Source organism: Gallus gallus, chromosome 27 (assembly GCF_016699485.2).
Source record: "Gallus gallus isolate bGalGal1 chromosome 27, bGalGal1.mat.broiler.GRCg7b, whole genome shotgun sequence".
Lineage (NCBI taxonomy): Eukaryota > Metazoa > Chordata > Aves > Galliformes > Phasianidae > Gallus > Gallus gallus.
The window spans coordinates 3657207-3668546 of record NC_052558.1 but is presented as its reverse complement, the minus strand read 5'-3'; the positions used below and the strand labels follow the sequence as shown (position 1 = coordinate 3668546).

The window sequence follows — 11340 nt, the reverse complement described above, 5'->3', positions numbered from 1 at the left end:
GGAAGTGTAGGCCCCCGCTGACATCAGAGCGAACTACAGCTCCCAAGATGCCCCGCGCCGGCCGGAAGAGGAAGTGCCGCCCGCGTTATAAGGCCGCCGCGCCGCCGTGCGGTTTAAAGGGGCCGCGTCCTGCGCGAGGAGGTGAGGGGGGTCCTGAAAGAGGGAGGGGGCATCGCTGCGGGCCGGGACGCTGAGCTCTGTATGGGGAGCACGGCGCGGTAGCGGGGAGGCTGTATGGCTTGCTTTTGGGGCTGAGGCCTTGAGAGGGGGAGGCCTCCGGGTTCCGATCTCGTGCTGGAAGGCCGTGCCCCGCAGCCCCGGATCGCGACCCCCGGGGTGGAGTGGGGTCCACCGGCTTCCCCCGAAGGCCCTTAATTCGGGTCTTAAGCAAAAGCCCCCAAAGAGGATTTGGCATAACTGCTTAAAGCTGCCCCAAAGCTGCCTTCTCCCTTTGGTTTATCAAGCGAAGACCAATTAACTCGAAATCAAGCTTAAATGAGATTATTCGATGCTCGGTGTGAAAGTGTGGCCGTGAGACACGTGTGCTCCCCCACGTGTGAGCGAGCAGCCGCGGCCCCACGCTGTGCCAGGCCTGGGGCTGTGCTCGGTCCCGCTCTGCCCACGGGCAGCACTGGGCCCTGTGGGGCTGCGGGGACCCCTCTGAGGGCAGCCCCGACCCACCCCATCCTCACCCATCCCACCCCATGGAGCGGCGGCCCCCAGCTGTCCTCTGCGGTCTCCGTTCTCCCATAGCCGAGCAACTCAACCCCTCTTCGTGGCAGCCCTTTGCTATTGTGGGGGCTGTTTTCTCTCGTCTCCTCTCCCTGTTGGAAGCAGTGGGGATCACAGCTGCCTGGGAGAGCTCAGTGCCCATTGCTGAGCCCGGCAGGGTGACTGGTGGCACATTTGGCTCCTTTCCTGCCCTCAGTCCCCAGGGGGAGGATCACATGCGCTGAAATGTGGTGGGTTGTTTTTTTTTTGGTAGGTTCCCCTCACCCTCCCCCTTACAGCTCAAATTGGAAACAGCAGCAGCAGCAGCAGCAGCAGCCTGACCCAGCCCCAGTGAGAGCTGTCACGGTGAGATACCCCAGAGCTGCCTGCACTGGGCCTGGGCCTCCTGCTCTGTGCCCTCAGCTCTCCTCTGCTGTCCATTCACACCTTCTGTGCTCTCCACGTTGGATCAGATGAGTGAGATCTCGCAAACCGGTGGAGCCAGATTTTTGGAGCATGGATTGTGGCTTCACCCCTCCCCTTGTCCCGGCTAAAATTAGCTCAGCCTTCAGAAGAGCTTTGCTTCACAACCGAGCGGATAAATAAAGGCTGAGCTCGCAATGCTACCCAGCACTTGGCAGCTCCCATGGCCTAAAAGGCAAAGCTCCAGGAACTGGGAACAGGTGAAGGGTTGCTGTGCCTCTCTGCTCTGTGTCTCTCAGGAGCCGGGGCTGTGTCCTGAGCCTCAGGTTCATCCCAGGGGCTCCAAATGCCTTGCACAACAAACCAGAGAGGTGAAACCAGGACACGTTTGGTCTGCCAGCTCCCCCTGACGAGCTCTCCTGTTCTGTGTGGTCCAGACCAGGGAGGGACGCTCGGATGGGTTGGTCTGTGCCGTTATGGGGTGTGGGGACTGTCTGTCCTCTCTCTTCCTCGCAGCGCTGGCACCGTGTCTGTGCTATCGTTGCAAAACAGGGATTACTGCAGGAGAATGCAATGGGGCAGCAAATCAGCTGGGGGGCCCAGCAGTGCCCGAGGGATGTGGTGGGGGAAGCGGCGGCTCATGGCAAAACTCAGAGGGAGAGCTGAGGGCACCGTGGGGTGCTGGGGAGGGTGGGAGCAGGGAGGGCAGTGAGGGCGAGCGGTTGCAATGCAGGCACGACTTCTAACCAGAGGGGGAAATCGTGGTCTGGAGTTTGCTGCTTGTTCAGTTGAATTGTGAAAGAGCCGAGAGGAGCGGCGTTGTCTGTGTCTGGTGCTAATGGGAGACGTGCTGGGGCAGCAGCAGGAGCTGGGCTGATCTCAGGGAGAGGAGCAGGCTCCTCTGACAGTAGGAGGATGCTGGCTGGGAGGTGGCTGCTTTGCTTGTGCTGGGCAGGCAACAGGAGGGGGGGCTGGTAAGAGGAGGAAGCTTTGATCAAAGCGGGGTTCTCTCCTCACCACCTGAACTGGCTGCACTGGTGTTTCAGTGCAGAATTGCCCACGCAGCGTGGGGTAGAGCTGGGCTCTTCCGTCCTTCTCTCCTATGGAGCTACAAGGAAAAGAGATGCTGCATGTCCCGGTTCTGGTCATGGAGCAGCCTCCAGCATCCCCCAGCAGGAGCCTGATGGGCTGCGTGGCCCATGGAGAGTGTGGGAGGTTAATGCTGCTTTGCTCTCTGCCCTGGGGGCTGCTGGACTTGGATGCATCCTCTTCATTTTATGGTGGCTTACTGGATAGGATCAGCTGTGCTAGGACTGGGGGCTGGAGAGGTGCTGCTGGGTGAGACAGAAACATGAGCTTCCCGGAGGTGTGGGGAGGACGTGGGGGATCCTGACTGTCTGAGTGCTCCATCTCTTCCTACCTAATCCTTTTTCCTCCGTGCAGATGTTTCCTTCTGGGCTCTGGCTCTAGGATGTTGGAGAGCCGAGAGGAGGTAAGATGCCTCCTGGTGAGGTTTTATCTGTGCCTGGCTGGGGTTTGGCAATGCTGGAGCCCTGAGTGCTGCGCTGAGGGGTGAGAGGTGCTGAATGCTGGGCAGGGGGGCAGAGCTGGGGGGTGGAGGGGGATGAGGCTGGGAGGTCTGCCCCGTGCTCAGGCAGTGTTTGTGCCCCAGGAGCTGACCACAGTGCGCGTTCAGGACCCTCGGGTGCAGAACGAAGGCTCCTGGAACTCCTATGTGGATTACAAAATCTTCCTCCACGTAAGTTGTGGCTGCTGGAAAAGGGGGGGAGACCTCAGAGCTCACCTGCCCCGTTGCCCCTCAGTCGAGATGCTTATGCCTGTGTTGTTCTCTTTTTTTTGTGCAGACCAACAGCAAGGCTTTTACAGCCAAGACCTCATGTGTGCGGCGCCGGTACCGGGAATTCGTGTGGCTGAGGCGACAGCTCCAGAAGAATGCTGGCTTGGTGTAAGCATGCCCTGAGCTCCCTGCTTTCACCACACAGACACCACAGTTCCATTGCTCTGGGTATCTTATGTGCTCTCACAGCAGATGTGGATAGAAACAGCAGAGGGGTGGCTTTCCCCACACATGGATGTGGGATGCTGGCACTCATAGGATCCAGCTCTGCACGGAGCAGGGTGCCAGCTGCTGCCACCGTGGTGCTCCGCATCTTCTTGCTCCAGTGCTGGGGCGATCTGACCCTGAGCTGCTGCATCTGCTCTCTTCCTGCAGGCCCGTCCCAGAGCTGCCTGGGAAATCCACCTTCTTTGTGGGGAGCACGGATGAATTCATTGAGAAAAGGAGACAGGGGCTGCAGCAGTTCCTGGAAAAGTGAGTGAAGCTCCTGCACACACCTCTGGGAGGGCAGGAGAGGGAGGATGCAGCGCTCAGAAGATGCTGTTTGTGGGGTGGCAGTGGATCTGCCGGTGGGGTCAGCCTGACGGTGTGAGCTGTCTGGGCAGGGCTCAGTGTGCTCTGTGCTCCTGCAGACCTGCCTCACCCCCTTCTCTTTTTGCACAGGGTTGTGCAGAACGTTGTCCTCCTCTCTGACAGCCGGCTGCACCTCTTCCTGCAGAGCCAGCTCTCCGTGCCTGAGATAGAGGCATGCGTGCAAGGCCAAGGCTCGCAGACAGTGACAGAAGCCATCCTGCACTATGCCATGTCCAACTGTGGCTGGGTGCAGGAGGAGGAGAGCCGCCCTACGCTGCTGCCGGGAGGAGGTGTGCATGGCAGGTAATGCAGGCAGGGAAAGACTGACCCGGGGGCACCACAGCGGGGCAGACCCCAGCTCTCTTGCTGTGCTCACAGCTGCTTTGTGCTGGTTTGAGCAGACCTGGTGCTGGCGGCACCCTGAGCCAGATGGTGCCCTGCTGCCCACACCTCCCCTTGCCTGTGCTTGCAGCTGTAGGAATGCTGCTTAGAAATGGCTGGTGCCCTTGCAACGGAGTTTCACTGTTAGGAAACAACTCCTGCTATGAAACGAGAGGAGCTGCCAGGCTTTCCAGGGACTCCTGAGTGGCTTTTTGAGCTGCCTGTCACATCCTTGTTACAGTCACTTAAAGGAATAAAGCTGAACGTGTGTTCCCTAGCCCTGCACACAAGCGGGCAGGATTCCAGGGGCCAGATGAGCAGAGATGGATGTCACAGTCTGTTGCCAGTGTCTCCTGTGCTGTCCTTCAGGCTGCCTGGGATGGTGACCTGTTCTGGCCATAGCCAAGGCTTAGCAGAGGGAGAGCTTGAGTCTCCCAGAAAAAACTTAAGCTGAGATTTACAGAGATCTTTGGATGCATTCTTTTCTTAATCTCTGTGTGGCGAGGAACCTTTGAGCCTTTCAGAACATAAGACTTTCTGTGCATCTTCTCTCAGCCCTTGCAGTGTGCAAGGCATGTCTCACGCCCACCACAGCTGCAGAGCACTTGCTGTGTGTGTGGGAATTAGGCAGGCATCTCCCCAGAAGGCCGTGCCTGGCCTTCTGCACCACCCATTGCAAGTGCCTTTTCAGCTTGGTTTTCAATGAACGGAAAGAAAGAGGTATCTGGACTGCAACAATGCATAAAACAGAGCTCTTTTTGCTTGAAGGAGAGGGTTTGGGGGAGCACAGCAGCCCGGGCTGACAGGGTAGGTATGCAGGTGTTGTGGCTGCGTTTTCCTCGCTGCTGCCAGCACCATCTGCCTCTTGCTGGTGCTGCTGCCCTTGTGTGCAACCACGAGCAGCCGCTGCAGCGGTGCCGGTGCTCTGACTGCTCTCTCTTTTCAGCTGTGCCAGCCTGGGGGCCACACAGGGGCTGAGCTGCCTGGAGACCCTCCCTCACTGGAGCGACTTCGGCATGGATGACGCGCACTCGGACAGCCCGGATGAGCCAGCAGAGCCCTTGGGTGGACAGCAGGAGATGCACTAAATGGTTTGAGCGACCTCGCCTGCCTTCCCCAGGACCTGCAGTCCTCTCTGGAGGAGGTGCTGCTGGCTGAGCCGGAGGGAGGCCGGGCTGGTAGGACTGGGGCTGTGCTGGGAACACGGCTTTGTCCTTGGCTCTGTGGTGTCCGGGGCTCGTGTGCTCTCTCCCTGATGACTCTCAACTGTCCTTGATGTCCCAGGCAGCGTGTTTGTGTAGCTCTTCTCTTCGCAGAAGAGATCTAGTGGTTAGTGAAACCCGTGTTTGTTATTCCCGTGGCCTTTGCTCTCCAATTGGAGTAGTAGCAGGGCTTGGTTAGGTCGTGATGCCAGCAAAGCCCCGTGTTCATGGTGCATTCCTGGCCCTGGGCAGGGTGGGCTGCGCTGGCTGTGATGTGGGCAGCCTCAGACTGGGAGTGGGAGCTGGCTGCTGCCCAGCAGTCCCCTTTGGGTCAGTCCCTGCCCTCCCCTCTGCATGGAGGCTGCATTTCCCCTGCGATAGCTGCGCTGTGCAGCTCCTGGGGGCGGCGGTCTCAGCTGCATGGAACCCTTCACAGGCTGCAGATACTCTGCTCACACCTGGGCCCTGCTTGGCAGCATTTGCCCCACGAGCTGCGCACAGCTGGGACAAACAGAGATGAAACCCCCTCAGGAATGAGGGAACGGTTTGTCTCCCCTGCCTGTTTGCGCAGCCACCCCTTCCAGATGGGATCCTGCAGGAGCACAAACCTTTCCGCACGTTGATAGCACAGCGGGGGGACGTGGGAGCAAAGGGGGAGGAGAATGGGGGGCTCACAGCCAGGAGGGAGCTCACTTGGAGCGACGCAGCATGCAACTGCCTTGGAGTGGGTGTCTGGCAGCGCTTGGGCCCTGGTTACTTTTGCTGCTGCTCCCCGTGCTCTCCTGCACCTTTTCCTACACCCTGAGCACTGGTAGAGGCAGAGCCGACGTGCTCTGACTTGAAATAAAAACAAAGTAGAAGAGGTTTGCTGCTTGCTGGCCGTGTCCATCCTTGCTGCGTGGGTGGAGGGAGTCGAGCAGGGCCGAGGCCGAGCTAATTGGAGATAGATGGCTGTAGGGAACTGTGGGGGCTGATTGCACCTCTCCCTGTAGGGCTGGCCCTGCACTGGGGCAGCTCACCCTGAGGGAGAGGTGAGAGGGTCCCACAAAGCAGAGGGCTGGGAGCAGCGGGCAGAGCAGGTGGGAGGGTCACAGTGGGAGACTCGTGGGGCTGGGGGGGGTTGTCTGCACGCAGAGGTTTGGGTTTGCAGACAAGGGAGGGGGGGGGGGTTGGAAACCCATCGTGTCGCAGCCAAAATGTCAGGAGAAGTTCATGGTGAAGGCTGGCAGCTGCTGGTGCCATTGGCTGCCCCCCCTCCTTTATACATATTCATGTCTGCTCATGAGCGTGCGGCTCCAAATGGCTCAGCTGCGAGGCCAGCTGTGGCCATAGACTGCACAGCATCCTGCAGGCACCGCTCCTCCGGCCGGGGCTGCAACCCCCGAGCACAGCGCTCAGCCTGGAACTGCAGCCCTGCCCCGGGCATCCCTCATTCCACGCCCTGCCAGGAGCTGACCCAACCCCGGGGATTCACTTTGTAGGTGATGGAGATAAAGCAGCCCTGCAAGCAGAGCTCGGTGCGTGTCTCCCCCCACACACCCACAGGGCGCCCATCCTTCCCCCCTGGGGGTGCAGCTGCTGCCCCGCTGTTGGCTGCGTGTCAGAGCCGGGCGGAAATTATTTTTAGTGGTGTTGATCGACTCTGCAAAGCTGTCGGGAAAACAGTGACTCACTCGGAGGCAGAACCGTGGGGAGGGGGGGGGTGAAGGGGAGGGGGGGGGGGGGGGGGGGAGCCGCCCCGGTGCTGCTGCATGCAGAGCAGAGCAGCGCTGCCCCCGCACTGCTGAGGCCGTGGGAATGGCTGGGGATGGGGGTCCAAGACGTGCAGGGGTGTTTTGTGCAGGGCCTGAAGGTGATGGAGAGGGGGGGGGGGTGGGGGAGAGGGGGGGGCGGGTCTCTCCGCCATGCATGGAACTGATGTGTGGGGAACGCAGCCGGCTGCGGGTTGGGGTTGGCTCCGAGCGGCGGTACCGGGATGGGCGCTGCGGTGGGCGCACGGAGCAGCTCGGGGTAACCCCTCCCCCCGCAGCCCCGCACGTCTCTCCGCTCCCCGCCGCTGCCAGCAGCAAAGCTCGCCGCCTGGACGCGGGCCAGGCTCTCCAGACAGCGCATCCTCGCCGTCCCCCCCCGGGGAAAGCTGTCTCAAATCTGTGCAAACAAACCCACGGCGTGCGCCCCCCCCCCCCCCCCACCTCACTGCACGCACCCACCGCTCCGCGTCCCCGGAAGGGGGGGGTCTGACGGAGCAGGGCAGGATCCGACCCCCCCGTGCTGCAGTGCACGGAAGCCCAGGGAAGGGTTCTCTGCAACCGGGGGAGGGGGGGGGGGTGAAAGCACAGCCCTCCCCCATCTTCTCCTTCTACACACCCCCATCCCAGAGGCCCCTCTATTCCCAGCTGAGCTCTGGGCATCCCAAACCCCTCCCAGCAGCCCGAGGTCCGCACTATGAGCGGTCCTGCATCAATGTTACCCCGCTCTCAGCACCCCCCGCTTCCCCCCCCCCCCCCCATTCCCCCCCTCCACCGCGGTGCGCTCCCCCGGCCGGGCGGTGCGCGGGCCCAGAGCGCCACCTGGCGGTCGCTTGGCGCAGTGCAGCTCGGAGGGGATAGAGCGTGAAGGGGGTGGGGGGAGCGGGTTTATTGCGGGCTGCCGGCCCGGGAAAGGGGGGGGGGGGGGGGGGGGGGCAGTGATACCCGAGTACCGAGGGCTCTGCAGGGTCCGGGGCAGCGGGTGGTGACACGCGAGGCTCTTCTTGTAACGGCTTCTCAGGGCTGGGGAGGGTCTTTATGGCATCGCAGCGTGGGCAAGGGGTGAGGCGAGCACCTGGATTTGGGGAGGGGGAGAGACACGGTGAGGGTGAGGAAGGGGACGCAGTGTAGGGCTGTGGGTCACAGCGAGGACACGATGGTCTCTGTGCCCACAGGGCGGTCAGATGGCTGCTGACCCCCCCTCACCCCCCCCCCCCCCGCTGTCCCAGCCCCACTGCCGGGCTCCATTTCCCCATCTGCCAAATGCCTCCGTGTGGGCTCTGGGAGAACAGCCCAGCGCCGCTGTCAGCTCAGGTTGCAGCTGTCACATACAGCTCTCGGGGTCTGACAGAGGCAGCTGCGGTGGTTTTGGCACAGCTCTCCGCCATAGAACTGAACAGAGCTGAAACCCAGGCAGGGACGCTGCACCGAGCCCCGTCTCGTGGGTGAACATCTGAAGGTCACCACGTCCCCACAGCCCCGTCATCCCCAGCCCTACAGATGCATCCCCATCCACAGCCGTGCTGGGCACGGTGGCGTTTTCCCTGACCCACACCTGTTTCCCAGCCCCGCCACCTTCCTTCCATGTAAAACAGAAACCAGAAGATGGAGCCAAAACTGTCCTGGGAGGGAGAGGAGCAGCGCTGCCTCCCCAGCACAGACACCCCTGGGTGCCACCTCTCACCTGGGCACCGCCGTCCTCACCGCTCCTCCAGGTCGTAAGCAGCTGCCAGGTAATCCTTGGGGACGATCCCGACGGTGCTGTTGAGCTCCCCGACCCACCAGCCATACATGTTGTACTCCTGGGGAGGCACAGCAGAAGGGTTAAGGCCAGGCCAGCGGGCACAGCTCTGCTCCCTTCCTTTGGCAGACCCATTTCTCTCCCCTCTGAGACCCATTGGGAGGCGCTCCGCTGCCCTTCCTCACCCCATCCTTCATCCCCCCACCCTTTGCTTCCCATGGGGTCAGCACAGAGCGGGGGGGGCTGCATCCCTTACTGTGGCACAGCCCCCTCCCACACTTTGCCACCTCCTCCAGGCGAGCAGGAAAAAAATCCCACTGCAAAACAGAAAGCAGCTCAGTTTGGAACCTCTATGGGCACAGCAGGAACCCCGAGCACAGCAGCCCCAGGCGGGAGATGCACCCCAGGCGCAAAGGGGACCCCCCCAGCACCCACCCCAACCCCCAGCTCTGCCATAGCCCGAACGCTACGAGGCATTTTAAAACAATTCCTGCTTTGATGGATTGCTGGCTTTGCCCACCACTGCTCATCATCAAAGGGAGGAAAATGCAAATGAGAGCCAGCCGAGAACTCGCGGCACCGAGCGTTTATTTCACTGCACAGTGCCAAAAAGAATTAAAACAACATTAAACTCCCAGCAATAATGTTTAAGTCCTCGTTTCCAAGTGCCAAATTGCACCACTCTGGATCATACAGATGTTCGTTAATTATGCTAATTTTTATTAAACTATTAAAACGAGGAGTGCACTGGCACAGCAAGGCAGAGCCCAGTGCAGGCTGAACTCTGCTCTCGTCTGGAGGTGCTCATTTACATCTCGCTAACGTGCTGATGCCTGAGACGGGGCTGCAGTGCTTGGTTTTGGAGGGAGGGGGTGAGGAAGAGGGGGTTTGAGGGAGGTTTTAGCTAATTACACACTAATGGGGCCTCTGTGCTCGATACCTGCATGGACTGGGTTGGGGGGAGGGTGGTTTGGGGGGGGGGGAGGGAGTAATTGAGCTGAGGCTTTACAGAAGGGACTGCAAACCTCACTAATCTGGAAGATAATTGCTCCGGAGAGGTCAGCTGTGCGTGCAGCTCAGCGCTGTGGGTGGGGGGAGTGGGGTGCTCTGTGCCAGCAGGAGCCTGGAGCAGCGCCTATGGGCGCCCAGCAGAGCCACGGCACCGCGCAGCGCTGGGAGCCATCCCTGCCCTCCTGACGTGCAGCTCCTCTCCATCCCAGCCCTGCTGGAACTCTCGGATTCACTCCCAGGATGAAGAAGAGCCCTCCGAGCACCTCCTGCATCTCATTCCCCAGCGCCAATCGACCCCGAAAGCGGACACTCCTTCTGATAATCGCCAGCAATCGGGGCTCCTATGGCAGCCCGTGGAAGGACTGATGCTGCTGAGCTCCATCCGCAAGGGAAAAAAAAGAGGACAGAGGGGAGAAGAAACAAAACCACCACCACCAAACAAACCCCAAACCCAACCACAAACCACCGCCACCAAACCCACGAACAAAGCCAGCTGGGGACACCTCCCAGCACGGTGATCCGTGCCCTTTGGGCAGCTCAAAGCTCCCCATCCCACACCTCTCTGTCTCCTTGCTGAGGCGCTGTGGGCTCTCAGTGGGGACAAAACGTACCCCCTAGCAGTGCTCCCAGGCCCTCCTTGCCATTGCACTCCTCTGCCAGCCCTCATAAACAACTCCTCTGGGCTCTGGGAACGCCATCCATCACCTTGCTTCGCACAGAAGATCAATGACGCTTTGATGGATGCCGAAGGAAAAGCCAATCAGTCAGGGACTTATCGGTTTATGATTGCTCAGCCCCATTATTAGTGCTTGCGTGCCATACATTATTGTTAGGAGAACGGAGGAATCTAATTCATCGATGAGGCATGGCAGGCACGAGGGGTCGGCTGACACCAGGGAGTTTGATACCGGGTCAGCTCTGTGTCTATCCGCCTCAAAAAGCAGCTCAGGGCTGTGGCAAGCTCTGAAATCCAGGCTCTACCCACCCACAAGGTGCCCTACCCACCCAAAGTCCTACCTGACCCAGGGGACTTGGAGCTGATGGCAGCCAGGGATGCAGCTGGGAGCTCCTTTCCTCCCCCTCACAAAGAGCAGCTCTCTCTCTGTAGGAGCAGCTCAGGTGCTGCCCATCACAGCCCCCCTTAACACATCGCTCCTTTTGTAGGGCAGCTCCTCTCAACCACAGGTGATCCCCACTTGCTCCCAATGACTCAGCTCTCAGCTGTTGCAGCAGTGGAGGTAACGCAGTTGGGGCACTGCTCCTACCTCACCCCATGTGCTGTGCCTGTTCCACATCACCAGAGGGTGGACGTGGTGCCTGGTCCCACTGGGGTCCCCATGTCCACCCCATTGGAGTCCCCATGTCCATCCCACTGGGGTCCCCATGCCTGTCCCATTGGGGTCTCCATTTCCATCCCACTGGGGTCTGTGTATCCATTCCATTGGAATCCCCACATCCATCCCACTGGGGTCCCTATCTCCATCCCATTAGGGTCTATGTATCCATCCCATTGGGGTCCCCATTTCCATCCAACTGGGGTCTATGCATCCATCCCATTGGAGTCCCCATGTCCATCCCACTGGGGTCCCCATGTGCCCACCCCACCAGGGTCCCCATCTCCATCCCATTGGGTTCTGTTTATCCATTCCATTGGAATCCCCATGTCCATCCCACTGGGGTCCCTATCTCCAT

General features: G+C 60.4%; 2 protein-coding genes across 8 annotated transcripts in view; one reads left to right on the top strand and one right to left on the bottom strand.

Moving 5' to 3' along the window:
- The first annotated feature begins 75 nt into the window (after window positions 1-75).
- SNX11 (sorting nexin 11) lies at window positions 76-6012 on the top strand. Of its 6 annotated transcripts, XM_015299491.4 has the most exons (8): window positions 76-141; window positions 986-1077; window positions 2578-2626; window positions 2807-2893; window positions 3000-3100; window positions 3368-3466; window positions 3656-3868; window positions 4893-6012. In XM_015299491.4, exons 3-8 carry the CDS (start codon window positions 2606-2608, stop codon window positions 5032-5034), a joined length of 663 nt encoding a protein of 220 aa, XP_015154977.1. In that variant the 5' UTR covers window positions 76-141; window positions 986-1077; window positions 2578-2605; the 3' UTR covers window positions 5035-6012. The 6 variants fall into 6 exon arrangements, with proteins under 6 accessions (XP_015154977.1, XP_003642844.1, XP_046760411.1 ...); XM_003642796.6 differs by lacking the exon at window positions 986-1077; XM_046904455.1 differs by lacking the exons at window positions 76-141; window positions 986-1077 and adding an exon at window positions 1375-1598.
- Window positions 6013-7777: 1765 nt separating this feature from the next.
- Window positions 7778-11340, bottom strand: part of SKAP1 (src kinase associated phosphoprotein 1) — a 125244-nt gene continuing 121681 nt past the window's right edge. The window contains exons 12-13 of one of the 2 annotated variants that reach the window (XM_025144198.3): window positions 8581-8698; window positions 7778-7971 (exon numbers count right to left, since the gene is read on the bottom strand). In XM_025144198.3, coding sequence (XP_024999966.2) covers window positions 8597-8698 — 102 coding nt within the window. In that variant the 3' untranslated portion in view covers window positions 7778-7971; window positions 8581-8596. The remainder of the gene's footprint in view (window positions 7972-8580; window positions 8699-11340) is intronic. The other variant, XM_040653310.2, reaches the window with a different exon arrangement.